The 14,217-nt window shown below is 39.5% G+C and overlaps 2 protein-coding genes across 2 annotated transcripts; both read left to right on the top strand.

The window, feature by feature from the left end:
- The first annotated feature begins 2,253 nt into the window (after positions 1 to 2,253).
- On the top strand, positions 2,254 to 4,680 carry LOC131328713 (protein DETOXIFICATION 19-like). Its single transcript, XM_058361619.1, has 5 exons — positions 2,254 to 2,481; positions 2,740 to 3,284; positions 3,956 to 4,042; positions 4,147 to 4,203; positions 4,311 to 4,680. Exons 1-5 carry the CDS (start codon positions 2,254 to 2,256, stop codon positions 4,678 to 4,680), a joined length of 1,287 nt encoding a protein of 428 aa, XP_058217602.1.
- A 4,899-nt stretch (positions 4,681 to 9,579) lies between these two features.
- On the top strand, positions 9,580 to 10,646 carry LOC131328714 (early nodulin-like protein 3). The gene is made up of 2 exons (XM_058361620.1): positions 9,580 to 9,751; positions 10,084 to 10,646. The coding sequence occupies exons 1-2, from the start codon at positions 9,580 to 9,582 to the stop codon at positions 10,644 to 10,646; spliced, it is 735 nt and encodes a 244-aa protein (XP_058217603.1).
- The last annotated feature ends 3,571 nt before the right edge of the window (positions 10,647 to 14,217 follow it).

A 14,217-nucleotide genomic window follows, 5' to 3' on the forward strand; every position in this document is an offset into this window, starting at 1 on the left:
CTGCTCTCATTTTTGTCCAGTCCTGGTGAAACAGAGAAGTAATCAATGTTTTTTGAAAGAGAAAATCGGTATTGACAATAATCGCGAACATAGATGCCTTCATAATCATTTTTCTACCTCTAAAGTAATAAGGATCACATGTGTATCGTCAAATAATTCTAAACACATTATCTGTTTCCAAGATCATTCACTGACTAAATTCTTAGGCTGTTGATTTTGTCATTCCATTTTTTTGTTAACATCACTCCCATGTAAGTGTATTTTTACACAAAAAATACACTTACAGGAGAGTGGGGTTAACAAAAAAGAGAGTGGCAAAATCATTTCCCAATTCTTAATCAAATTTGTCAAAAGGTAGTCAATTAGGAGCCATTGGGAAATCAAAAATGCTACTGGTACAGCAGCTGCGTACAGATCCCCCTTGCGCCCGCCTGGGGTCTCGCAAAGATGATCGGAGTTGCTCATTTTGTTCAAAATACGTCGTTTAAGATCTCTAAAAAAAATCACCTCAATCCGATATCCGGAAGAGCGTTTACGAATCATTCAACTTTGCTTCAAAATATAGGCTAAATTTTGAAGCAAAGTTGGATGATTCGTAAACGCCCTTCCCGATATCGGATTGAAGTGATTTTTTTCAGGGACCTTAAACGACGTATTTTGAACAAAATGAGCGGCTCCGATCATCTTTGCGGGACCCGAGGAGGGCGCAAAGGGGATCTGTACGCAGCTGCTGTACCAGGAGCACTACTCTTGGGAAATTGACTACTAAATCTTGTCTTCTCCCAAAAGCAAGAGCCAAGTGGACTCGTTCCATTCACTTACGAGAATGAACTGTGCTACACACACATCAATTTGTGCACAGATTGTGCACAGATTTCGTTGTGGGGCCTACCACGGGTCCTACACAAATCATCCGAGCCGTTCATTAAATGTAAAACATTTTTTCAAGGGTCTCCGTAAAAAATAAGCTCAATCCAATACATATAGGTCCTTCATCCAACCATCTAACTTTTCATTCAGATTTTCGGATAATGAAAAGTTATATGATTGGATCGAGCACCTATAGGTATCGGATTGAGATTATTTTTTACGGGGACCCTTGAAAAAATATTTTACATTTAATGAACGGCTCGGATGATTTGTGTGGGATCCGTGATAGGCCCCACAACAAAATCCGTGCACAATTTGTGCACAGATTGTATGTGTGTGTAGACTTTCTGTAGGAGAATATCTCAAGGAGCTGACAATCGGGAGTTTTTTTAAAATTAATTTATAGAAGAGATCATTTACATTTGCATTGGCTTCAACCGATTGTTTTTTGGTAGCTTTTGGCTGATCGACGGAATACTTTTTTGGGGCCATGACTGAGAGAAAATCACAATTTGAGAGACCACCATCCGGGTGGTCCCACCGTGATGATAGACCTCGCTCTATTACTATATTACATTGCAGAATTATGCTTGATGGGCACAACAACTACTTGTCATGGGCACCTGCTGTGAAGGTTTATCTGCGTGGGCAACGCCAAATATCACGGATCCTCCACCTTCAAAGGGGGATCCTACGCTTCTTGATTGGGAGGTAGAGGAATATTCTTATCTCATGGAACGATTATGGCATAGTTTAGAACCACATGTTGAGGTTCGGGACTATGAATGCACATTTAGAATCTTTGCTTTAGGCTTTTTCAGTGTTAAGCCAGCCCTGACAATTCTGATATGACACCATGGAGAGTTTTGTATTGTTGAGGTGACCAATCATATTAATATTCATACGAGGTAATGTTTGTCATGAAATTATATGTCGCTTTGCTATTAGTGCAAGTACGTTTCGCTAACAAATGTGTGCACACACAGTATAGATTTGGTGGATGTCATCTAGAATTCATTCCTTCTAATTAATTAGTAGCTAGTAAGTTTCCACATTGCCATGATGAATTCATGATTTTGCGGCTTCACCTAGAATATTCGTCCAACTAGATTTGCATGTCCTGCGCACGGTGGGTTGTAATCCTGTTGTTATTGATATATTTCTTGTTTCTGTCATGTCATTGTAATGTACATGCATGTACGGATCTAACACAAAGAATTGCAGAAGGGAATTAGTTCAGTATTGTGAAGCTAACATTAGGACAAGACCAGAACTTAAAGACTAGGAGATCATGCCTCCAACTCCAAGCAGTACTACCAAATATTTCAGAAGCTAGACTGCAGCCAGATAGATCTCCTACAGTAGTAGAAGTAGATGTTAATTATGAGGAGGAGAGAGAGAGAAAGAGAGGATAGGTGGTGGAAGAAGGTGGTGGATTTGGAAGAGGCCAAGAACCAGTTTTTGTATTTGCTTCCTGTGATTATAACAAATGTATCATATTACTTGATTCCAGTGGTGGCTGTTATGTTCGCCGGCCACCTTGGAGACCTCGAGCTTGCCGGCTCAATCCTTGCACTCTCATGGGCCACCGTCACCGGCTTTGCTTTTATGGTATTATTCATTCTCTCTCTCTCTCTCTCTCTCTCTCTCTCTCTCTCTCTCTCTCCATGTATCATATTATTACATTAGGTCATTGGGGTGCCGTTGGCTTATATTATTGCTAACTCATGTACATTCAAAATCATACGTAGAGTACTATCTAACAAAGTTGGGAATAAGCCTTTAGCATCCCCACCCATAATGTGCTCCCATCCTTCCTAAGGTGATTTAAGGAAAATGTAATTTGTCCCTTGTTTTTCTTTGATTTAGGTCGGCCTGAGTGGCGCACTTGAAACATTGTGTGGGCAAGGATATGGAGCAAAATTATACAGGCTGATGGGTATATACCTACAAGCATCTTGTATCAGATCCCTATTCTTCTCTATCCTCATATCCATCCTCTGGTTCTTCTCTGAACCAATTCTAATACTACTCCACCAAGATCATCAAGTATTGCAATCCGCAGCTCTCTACTTGAAGTTTCTCATACCGGGACTCTTCGCCCATGGCTTTTTCCAGAACATTATGAGGTTTCTTCAGGCACAGAGTGTCGTCGTGCCACTAGTGTTCTGCTCTGTGCTTCCATTGATTGCTCACTTTGGCGTCGCCTACACGTTGGTTCACCGGACGCCTCTTGGCTTCAAGGGGGCCGCACTGGCAGCTTCGATCTCGTTGTGGATCGCGGTCGTTGTATTGGCTGGATACGTGCTTCTTGCGAAGAAGTTTAGGAAAACTTGGAATGGGTTTTCGGTTGTGTCATCAAATCACGTTTTTGCCGTCTTGAAATTGGCTCTGCCCTCTGCAGCCATGGTATGGTAAGTTAAACACGGAATCACTTTTTACGTTCTTATGCTCATGAGGATTTGAAATCTCGGATGAAGCAAAGCTCCATCGATGTGAAAATGACGTGAGCAGTTCACTAATTGGTACTGAAAGGGCATGTTTGATTGTAGGATAAGGGAGGTAGGACTAAAAGGGGTGGACCCACATGTCTCCTTTTTCATAGTCCCGCATTTGGTTGAACACGAGACTTAAGGGTCGAATTGGTCGGAACCATGGATTCTGTAGTGCAGGACTGCACTACGGGAGTATAGTGTGCGATCCAAGCTGTCCGTTTCGACAATCAATGATTTAGATTTTATTTCGGCAATGAATGGATCAAATTTGTAGGAGCCAAGATGAAATCTGAACTATTGATTCCAAAACAGACAACTCGAATTGCGCACTACACATCTGTACTACAAGATCTCCAAATCCACCACTCTAACTAAACACTATACACCTAATCTCGAAGTATTCAATAATCCTATCTAGTATTTCGTAGAGTCCACTTGTACCCTCCATCTCCATCCTTATTTCCCATCTTATCCAATCTCTCCCAAAAAAAATCCGACATTCAAACATGCCCAAAGCAGATGGGGAGATTGGAACCTTATGTTTTTCAGAAGACTAATTGTACCATTCCTTTTTCATTTCTTTTCCCTAGCTTGGAGTATTGGGCATTTGAGCTGCTGGTATTATTGGCGGGATTGATGCCACAATCAGAAATTTCCACTTCGTTGTTGGCGATGTGGTGGGGGTTTTCTTCTCTCCGATCACTCCTACAGGGCTACTCTCTCCTAAAATAAATTGATCATTGTTTTTGACGTTGAAGTCTTTTGGGGTTTTTATTTTCAGTGTGAATACAGAGGCAATAGCCTACATGGTTATATATGGTCTCAGTATGGCAGCAAGGTTAGTTAATAGTTACGTGATTTTAATACTTGTATCGGAAATAATCAAATATCTTATGCCTTCCATCTTGTTTAAGATTCTGAGCAATCAAAGCTTTAATGTAACAGCACAAGGGTGTCAAATGAGTTGGGAGCAGGCAATCTAGACAGGGCGAAGCACGCCATGGTTGTCACGCTGATGCTCTCTCTCGTTCTCACTCTTATTGTTGTTTTGGCTTTAGCCTTTGGTCATACCATTTGGGCGGGCTTCTTCAGTTATAGCTTAACCACCATCAAGAAATATGCTTCAATGAGCCATTTTGTTATTATTTCTATCATACTTGAATCCGTCACAGGGGTCTTATCAGGTTCGAATCATTCCTACTTTTTCGCTAGTCAGCCTAGTCTGTTCTTCATTGTACTCAAATTTTCGTTAAGCTTAAGTTTATTAAATCACCCATTTGTCGCTCTCGCATTACTTTATCAGACAAATTCGTAAGTTTGCAGAGGAAAAAAATGGGGTATTATTTTTTTGGGTGAAAAACAAAAATTGGGTACTATCAACATGGTTTGTGCACTTTACCTATTGAAATATTTGTCCTAGGGGTGGCCAGATGGTGTGGTGGCAGAACTTAGCAGTGTTCATCAACTTGGGAACACTCTATTGCATTGGCATGCCTATTTCCATCTTCCTCGGGTTCAAACACAAACTATATGCTATGGTAAGTGCAACTTTACACACACTCACACGGATTAATCAATTGTGACTTTCTTTTGGTTGATCTATTGACCAACTTTCTTCTTTTTCATGCTGTATTTTTTCCTAAAGGGCCTGTGGTTGGGACTAATCTGCGGCCTCTCTTGTCAGGCCGTCGGCTTTTTGTTGCTTATGCTACACTCAAAATGGAGTCCAATGGAGTTCACAGAGGGAGCCAGTCCAAAATCACATTGTTCCTCTATCAGTCCGAAATCACACTCACCCTGTTCCTCTATCAAGACAACAAATCCTCTATCTGACTTGGCGTCACTTTCTTGTTGAGTTATTCCAGTTTTTTTTTTCAAGATCTGTGTATGGTTTAACAATTGCATTGCACAATAATGAAAGCGCCGGCAGTATGGTTTAATAATGCCTGATGCTGAATTATTCAATGGAAAGAGCTAGCTAGTAAAGTGCTCAATAACTCTTCGCATTCAGTCGCCACTATTACACTAATCGATTGACTAAACTTTATTAACCACCACAACATATCGATCGAATCAACTGATTCTTTTATTTATTTGAATAGTCTAATTTCATTATTTACTAGCCTCAATTGCATTGAAGTCCACTTAAATGTCTAATATTTATTAAGAAAACTTGGGCAAAAAACAGAGTGAATATAATTTAAAGAGATGTGAGTTAATTTAGAGATTCTCAAAATCTGAACAATAAACTTTTAAAAACCATGGGAGCGTCCTACATGACTCTCCGGTGGTGTGTAAAGGATTATTTTGATAACGATAAATATTGATAAGTATGGTTAGATTAAATAGTACGTAAAAACACTTTATGTGGCAAATAAAGTGTGGCCGGAAAAAAAAAATATATTTCGTCTTTAGTAAGTTCACATTATTTTTTGGGGGCTGTTTTGATCTAAAGGTTGAAATTGAGCTATCAATAGAGGCATGCTACAAGCCCAACAATATGCATAACAACATGTTAATGTTGCATTATTTCAATGAGAATTGTTTCGTTTTTATAGTTGAACATGCCAGGCCCCTAATTTATTATCTTATGGCAAGACAAATGAAAAAATATCGCCCATAAGTTCTTTATAACAAAGTAGTAAAGCATTTTTTTAATTATAAAAGTCAATTATGAAAACATTTTGCACACAAAGGTTTGACAAAATCAAATACTCTGGTTTGACAAAATCAAATCTCTCTCTTTCCCAAAAAGCCTCTCTTGTAAAAGGTGATATATCCTTAACTGACATACTAAAATAGAGAATTGATTTTCACACTCTCGTTTTGATATCCACACTCCATTTTTTGTTATTTAGTGTTGAAAGTGTATGCATTTTTTTGCTAAAAGACTAAAAAAAAAAAAGAGTTGATATAAAAAAGGGGACTACGAAAATTAATTCCCAAAAAATCTTTGCTTTAAGCCCTTTCACAGTCTTAAGCCGGCCGAAACAATTCTGATATGAATTGTATTAAATTGGCAAGTGCTTAACCCTTTGAGCTGGCCTGGTGAGCTTATTGGACGCATAGATACGGTATCCATTCGTCTAAGGGGATGGGAGTATTATGTTGGAATAGTATGTTCTTAAAGTTTGAATACACGTACAACACTATGGAGAGTTTCGTATCGCGGAAGCAACGAATCGTTATTGATCCGACGAGATAATATTTATTATGAGATTATATGTCGCTTTACTATTAGTTCAAGTACGTTTCGCTGATGAACGTACACGCATCGAACAGATTTGGTGGATGTCATCTAGCTTCATTTTTCTAATTAATTAGTAGCTAGTAAGTTTCCACATTGTCATCATGAATTCATGCTTTTGCGGCTTTAGCTAGATTCGTCCTGCACACGGTGGGTTGTAATCCTATAGTTATTGATATATTTCTTGTTTCTGTCATGTCATTATAATATTGTAAAACTAACATTAGGACTAGACTAGAACTTAAAAGACGGGGAGATCATGCCTCGAAGTAGTACTTCCATTACTTCAGAAGCTAGACGTACTGCAGCTAGATAGATCTCCTACAGTAGTAGAAGTAAATGATGAGGAGGAGGAGAGAGAAAGAGAGGATAGGTGGTGGAAGAAGGTGGTGGATTTGGAAGAGGCCAAGAACTAGTTTTTGTATTTGCTTCCTGCGATTATGACAAATGCATCATATTACTTGATTCCGGTAGTGGCTCTTATGTTCGCCAGCCACCTTGGAGGCCTCGAGTTTGCTGGCTCAATCCTTGCACTCTCGTGGGCCTCCGTCACCGGCTTTGCTTTTATGGTATTATTCTCTCTCTCTCTGTATAATATTACTTGATTCAGTTCATTAGGTCATTGGGGTGCCATTGGCGGCTAACTCATGTACATTCAAAATCACATGCAGAGTACTATCTAACAAAGTTGGGAATAAGCCTTTAGCATCCGTCCCTCTTGAAACCTGTCAGTTTCTCCTTTTCAATCTTGCAATCAGGTACTCCTATGTCCAATCTCCATTCTCTCTTTCTCTGAACTGAACTATTGATTAGTTTATCAGATCACGTGCACGGAGTTTGGGCTCTCCTGGCGCCCTGCATACGTTGCCTGAGCTAAGACCTAGTATGGCGAACAAGATGGCCAAACGGAGGTAGGCCGGACCGAGGGGTCCGACTCACCGATTTACGGTCTGACTCATTGGCCCAGTGTCCGAGCCTTCGGGTTGGACTTGTGGGCCAGTTTGGTCGGTTTGACCCATGAGGAGGCCACATGGAGGTTCCTCTTGTTGTTTCTCGAGAGGTCTGGAATGTTGAGGAAGGAAGGTGGTTACATGTGACATCATGGGCATGTGCCATGTGTCACGATCGTTCCTAGCTTGGAGAGCAAGTATGTTGGCCTATATAAGTGGACGGATAAACCCTAGAGAAGGTACGCAACCCTACATCACTCTGAAAGTACTCTCTCTCTCTCCAGTATTCTAACTTGCTCATCGGAGGGGCGTGAAGCGGTTGGGTGCAAGTTCGCGGCGGAGCAGAGGAGGGACAATCCGGAGAAGCTGTGAAGAGATAGCCACCACCCACAGTATGTCCAACACTGGAGAAGGACTAGCAACCGATCCAATGGGCACGATCATAAGAACTCCAAACCAGAGGCAGGTCCTTTACGGGACCAAACAGGCAAACACGCATAGTTTTGTAAAATCCCACCAAGGATTAGTGGGTCACATCTGTATTTTGTTGGAGGACAAGTTTCCAGGGCGCATCGTATCGACGCGTGACTCGAACCTGCTTGTCTTTTGTTTTAACAGAACCTTGGACATCTCTGTCTATCAGTACGTGGTATGCAACATGCTTCTGATTGCTGAGCTTTTGAGAACCTATAATAATGAGTAATTAATTTACACTATTCAAAGAGAAGTCGTAAGACTACATTTCGAATAACAAAACTTTTAAGTAGCTATGAAAACTTTTTTGCTTTGATATTTAGACAAAGAGTGTCCCGCATTGTGTGATGGCAATCTCTTATTTGCGGATAGTACCACATGGAAATGTCAATCCCATAAGCAGGGACGAAGCCAGGATTTCATAGACGCGGGGTTGAATTATGAACAAGAAGATTTTGAAATTTCAAAATTAGAACATCTAATAGTTTGTTTGGTTTAGATTTTGAGGGAGATTTTTTGAATAATTAGTTGAGAGAGATGAAAGAGAAATAAGATTAATAATTGAAGAAAAAACTTATGAGAGACCATGAGCAGAGAGAAAATTGAGTTTTGGGACAAAAAACGAACACATTCTTAAGCATTTAAATGTCTAAATAACACCCAATACAAAATATAATTCTTAACAAGTTAAAAAAAAAAAACCCGAAACAATGCGGGGGCCGAGACCCCATGTAGCTACGTCTCTGCCCATAAGAGAATGTGTTATGTCTAGATGAGGCGGAAACATACCGAGCAATCACTGTAGTAATCTAAATCGTTCATCTTGTAGGACTCGCAAATTTATATGTCCACGCAAAAAATATCAGCTTGATTGGAATTCGGACATCAATAATTATATCAAAAATTAGATTTTGGTTTATAAAACAGACGGCCCGACTCTTTCACTAATTTTTAAGTTAAACTGTCCATTGCTGTCTATTCTATGATCAAAATTTAATTTTTGATATAGCTATTGATATCCGATCAAGATGAATTTTTTATACTCCCTCCATTCCAATTTATTTGTCCTTTTTTGAGAACTCAACTTTTTAAAGGAACATAATAATTACACCTACAAATATTTAACTTTTCAACATTTACCCTTTTAACTTTTTTTAAAAAGTTACTTTATTTGAAAAAAGCAAAGGCAAAAATAATATTTAGTTCATTAAAAGTCAAATTGGCAAATATTTTGAAACATTAAAAAGTCAAAAAATCGACAAATAAATTAGGACGGAGGGAGTATGAAACTGGGCTGTCTATTCGGGAAAGTCAGCTGTGATTACCCATTCCAAAATTACCACCTCTAGTCCAACGGTAACCTCTGTATCAAAACCCCCTGTACATATTGCAAGCGGCAAGCCTAATCTCTACCTCTCTAGTCCTTTCCGTTTCAAGTAGCGCCCCCCCCCCCCCCCTCTCTCTCTCTCTCTCTCTCTCTCTCTCTCTCTCTCTCTCTCTCTCTCTACATATCCGTATCCGTATTCCACTCGCCTGAACAAATATGGCTTCTCAGAGATTGCTCTACCTGTTTTTCGTACTTTTCACTAGCTTAATTGGTTGGTTGCAAGCTTATCAATTCAACGTGGGTGGACAAGAAGGTTGGGTCTCAAACCCTTCTGAGAGTTACAATCCCTGGGCTCAGAGAATGAGGTTTCAAGTCAATGACACTCTCTGTAAGTACATTAATTTCCCACATCTCCTTATTTGTATTATTACTACATCCCATGTTTATCAGGTTTGCTAGTACTATCAAGATAAGATGTGTAACGGTATCGGTGATATACCTATTCTCATTTTTTTTGGCATGTACTAATAGTCTAATATCGGTCGATACGTAGATAAACAAATTAAACAACAATGTCCAAGTCGAAAATCGAATAGTTTCATAGAAACTATGCCAGAATATAAAGGCAAATGCGATACGTAACGGCTGATATTAATTTAGATGTATGTATACATGCATCTGTTTGTTTGTTTGTTTAATTCTGGTCAGTTGGTGCTGTAGTATTCAAGTACATGAAAGGTTTGGACTCTGTTTTGGTGGTGACCAGAGAAGACTACGACAACTGCAATACGAAGGAACCCATCGTGAAAATGGACGGCGGTGATTCGGTTTTCAAACTAGATCGATCAGGTCCCTTCTACTTCATCAGCGGAAACAAAACCAATTGCCAAAAGGGTCAGAAGCTAATCGTCGTCGTTTTGGCCGTTCGGATTAAACCCGTATCGGCCAGAGCTCCGGCACCGGCACCATCCCCAGAATCCTTCTCACCAGCCCCGTCACCGTTTCTGGTTGCAAGACCTCCGTCGGCCGGAGCTCCAGCTCCGACTCCGGTAAGGTCTCATGCTCCCGTGATGACGCCGACAACTTCGCCGCCAACCTTAATGGCTCCTACTCCGTCGGCACTGGCTCCTCCGGTGGCGGTGGTTGCGCCGACGCCAGGTGGTAATACGGGGGACATGAATTCGCCGGAGGCGGCGCGTCATTCATCTGCTGCGGATTTCACGCGCTCGGTTATCTTCATGCAGTCGGCTACACTTGTCTTGAGTGTGTGCATGGGTATATGAACGTAATGTTTTTGGTTTCTTGTTTCATACGGAGTATTTTGTTTTGCAGTTGTTTATTTCAGTTTGTCCTTGTGCAGTTATTTGTGCTGTGAAATTATTCAATAGTCCGCGTAGTGTTCCGAATCACTTTACAACCACACATTCTCATGGGGTTCTCGATTAAGTGTATGAGAGCCCACATAACTATGTGTTTCTGGAGTGATCCGGTACACCACGTGATGGTGCTCCTAGACTATAGAATAATTACTCGTGTGTTTTCTTTTTCTAGTATTTGATTTTTGAGTTCCGCTTGATGAAAGTAAATGACCTTAATTTTCGTTTTCTGTTTCTTACTCGTATAATAAATGACTTGCAATAAGTAACCAATTAATAATTCATACTCCCTTGTTTCATTTGGTTATTCCCTTATTTCATTTTGAAACGTCCTAAAGAAAAAGTGTTATAGATTTTCCAAACTAACCCATATATGATTTGAAATTAAATGCCCGCACTAGAATCCTGATAAGTAACCACACAACGGGTTACCATCTTACCCATAACCATAACACACGGTTTTACTCTTCATTGGCCTAATGGCTTGCATGTGTGAAATAGATAGATGGTCTGACGATACATAAAACAAGAAAGAGACTAAAATGGTCACAATTAGGTCGGGATGGTGTTGTGCGCACGGTGCTGCATGTGCACGAGAATAATCAGCAAATACAAGAAAATGGTTCTATAGCATGCTAGTGTTGCCAGAAATCATTCCAAAGGATGATGGTTGAAGAGCAAAACCTCTGTTTTCTATCTAAAACGTACAAAACAAGCGTTGAATATAAAGCCGTTGGATTATATATATGAATCAATTTTACTGAGAGCAAAACCTCTGTTTTTTTCATTCAGTTCTCGATGATCAGTCAAACTTAACTCTTTGATCGGCAAACGGATGATTTTTTTGACAATGCAAGTCTAAAAGTCTTCATTCTTATGCTATGTGAGGAATAAAGTACGGGGGACTACGTAACCTGCTCCTCTTGCAAGATACGAGATCTCTCCATATAGGGACCTCCATTCCGTTTTTAGATCGACGCACACTCTATGCGGGTTGACTAATTACCCTCTTGTTACCTATTTTTCCTCATAACAACGTCCTGGATTCCCTGCCCGTATGGCAATTTGTCACATAAGACCAACTTCCCCAAGTCTAGAAAGTACTTGGATCAAAGTTATACTTGTGGTGAATTACTAGGCTCGGCCACTGCATGTTGTTGGCCCGTTCGAACCACATGCATGTGCATGCTAGTCCTGCCATCCAACTAGTTCCTGTGTCCATAACCAAAAAAAAAAAACACCACTAGTAGTACCATGTGTTTGTACCATGAACTAGGTTCAAATTATATTTCGAATTTTAAATTTGTAGGGAGAATATCCTAGGTAAGCAAGAGAATTTAAAATGTAAACTTTGCCTAAATTGCGGAAAACATTTTTCTCTGGTGTATTTGAGTTTGTGAAGGACAATTTGAAGGTTGTGCTACAAATCCTATGGGTAAACTTTGCTTGAAAAGCTACGGCCGCAATTATGTCTGAAGTTGTGATCGAGAGTTTTCTTTTCTTTTTTGTTTTTTGTCACACGTTATACATCAACGGGATCAGGAGAGTTAGTAAGTTAGCCCACAGAAAGTTCAAAGGCTGTCCATAGCCCCAAGCCCACAAACAACGGGGGTAGAACCCTCAAGCCCTTTGGTTGTGCTCAAGAGTTTTGTATGTACACTTAAGGCCGGCCTTGATCCCTTCGAGCGCTCAGCTGATCATGTCAATGTTTTTTGGTGCTGATCCTAATATGCATTTGTTTGTCGTGTGAGATCAGTGCTGAACCTATGCACATACTCGATTTTCATGTGAACGTACAAGATACTTTTCTCTGTGTGCAAAAGTGAAGTACTAGAGGTTAATTAACACATAGACCTTGCATGGAGTTAATCTAAAAAAAGGGTTATTACAGGTTTGTAATTTCACATAACAAGAACTAACACTTATGTATAAAATGTTAGCAATTTTTTGTTGGTGGGCCTACATAGATCATAAAATTAAACATTGTACGTAGTTGAATAAGGCTTGAGTGATGTCGGTATTACCCATAAGGTTGTGATCGTTCAATTAATGTGACCCGGGTAATGGACACGTCTCTATTAGCATATATTTGGGTCATATCATGTGCGTTAAGTGGTGCAGGCTTATTTTATATGTAGAGAACAATTAAAAGGCTCAATATAGTTATATCTATTATGATGGGTTATGATGGAATCATAGTTTATAAATAGGTGGTCAAGGTCCCCACTCCAATCCTAGCCTCTTTTCTCATACCATCCAATCGTGTATGAGACTAAGGTCAAGATCAAGATAAGGGTTTTGGAGGCAGAAAATGAATTACCATAAGGTTTTTTTTCATCCTCTATAGCGACAGGTACGAATACGATATTATTTTCTTCAATGGTTTGACATGAGTTCTTGGGTTTAGGGTTTCTTATGAAATCCTACCTAAAAAGTTTTGAAGTGCCAAAATTGTTTCTTTAAAACTTCGCGTATATAGTGACAATAGATCAAAACCTTTTCTTTGCCGTTAAAAAAAAATTTGACATAGAGGGAGATCATGAGGTTTAAGTAGATAGTACGTAGCAGCAACATTCTTTTTTAAGTTTCGTTTGGCTTTTAAAAAATTGAGATCTCTGCAACAAGAAAATGCATAATAAAGTCTAAGGCCTACAACAAAAGATTAAAAAAAAAATTTACTAATTTGTGACTTTGTGAGATAGATGATGCACTACCAATATGCACTCACCCTTCTAGAAAATTGTAGAAGACTCCCCTGCACCCCGCGGTGGCTCCTGTTGTGGGTTTTCTATAAGAGTTCGCTATACAATAGGAAATGATTTTGTCACTCTATTTTTAGTTAACGTCGCTTTTTTGCAAGTGTAAATACACACTTGCAGGAGAGGGACATTAACAAAATAGGGAGTGGCAAAATCAACAGCCTCTATAATAGTCGGGATGTTGAGTAGCAAAAAAGAGAGAAACTTAGTTACGGCATTGATTCTTTATGGAGTTAAGCGATCTCAATCGTCCGTTTCGACAATCAACAGCTGAGATATATTTTTAATCTTTGGCCATTAAAAAATATTTCTTACCCGTAAAAGAAGATAAACTTTAATTCAAATCATCCAAAATACTTTTTGACTACCGAATTTGCGCAGCTATTTACGACCCTCCGTAAATAAAGAACTGTGCTACACACAGCAATTTGTGCACAGATTGTCCATAGATTTTATTGTGGGGTCCACTATGGATCCCATACAAATCATCCAAGCCGTTCATTAAATGTAAAACATTTTTTCAATGGTCCTCGTGAAAAATAAGCTCAATCCAATACCTATAGGTGCTTCATCCAACCATCTAACTTTTCATTCAGATTTTCAGATAATGAAAAGTTATATGATTGGATCAAGCACCTATAGGTATCGGATTGAGATTATTTTTTACAGGGACCCTTGAAAAAATGTTTTACATTTAATAAACGACTCAGATGATTTGT

Source organism: Rhododendron vialii, chromosome 6a (genome assembly GCF_030253575.1).
Source record: "Rhododendron vialii isolate Sample 1 chromosome 6a, ASM3025357v1".
In the NCBI taxonomy this organism is placed as follows: domain Eukaryota; kingdom Viridiplantae; phylum Streptophyta; class Magnoliopsida; order Ericales; family Ericaceae; genus Rhododendron; species Rhododendron vialii.

Bases quoted from the DNA above. Each gene is read 5' to 3' on its own strand.
- LOC131328713 (XM_058361619.1), top strand. From the start codon at position 2,254: ATGAGGAGGAGAGAGAGAGAAAGAGAGGATAGGTGGTGGAAGAAGGTG. The intron at 3,285-3,955 runs GTAAGTTAAACA...TCTTTTCCCTAG, and splicing joins CCCTCTGCAGCCATGGTATG to CTTGGAGTATTGGGCATTTG. The intron at 4,204-4,310 runs GTTAGTTAATAG...TTAATGTAACAG, and splicing joins GGTCTCAGTATGGCAGCAAG to CACAAGGGTGTCAAATGAGT.
- LOC131328714 (XM_058361620.1), top strand. From the start codon at position 9,580: ATGGCTTCTCAGAGATTGCTCTACCTGTTTTTCGTACTTTTCACTAGC. The intron at 9,752-10,083 runs GTAAGTACATTA...TTGGTGCTGTAG, and splicing joins TCAAGTCAATGACACTCTCT to TATTCAAGTACATGAAAGGT.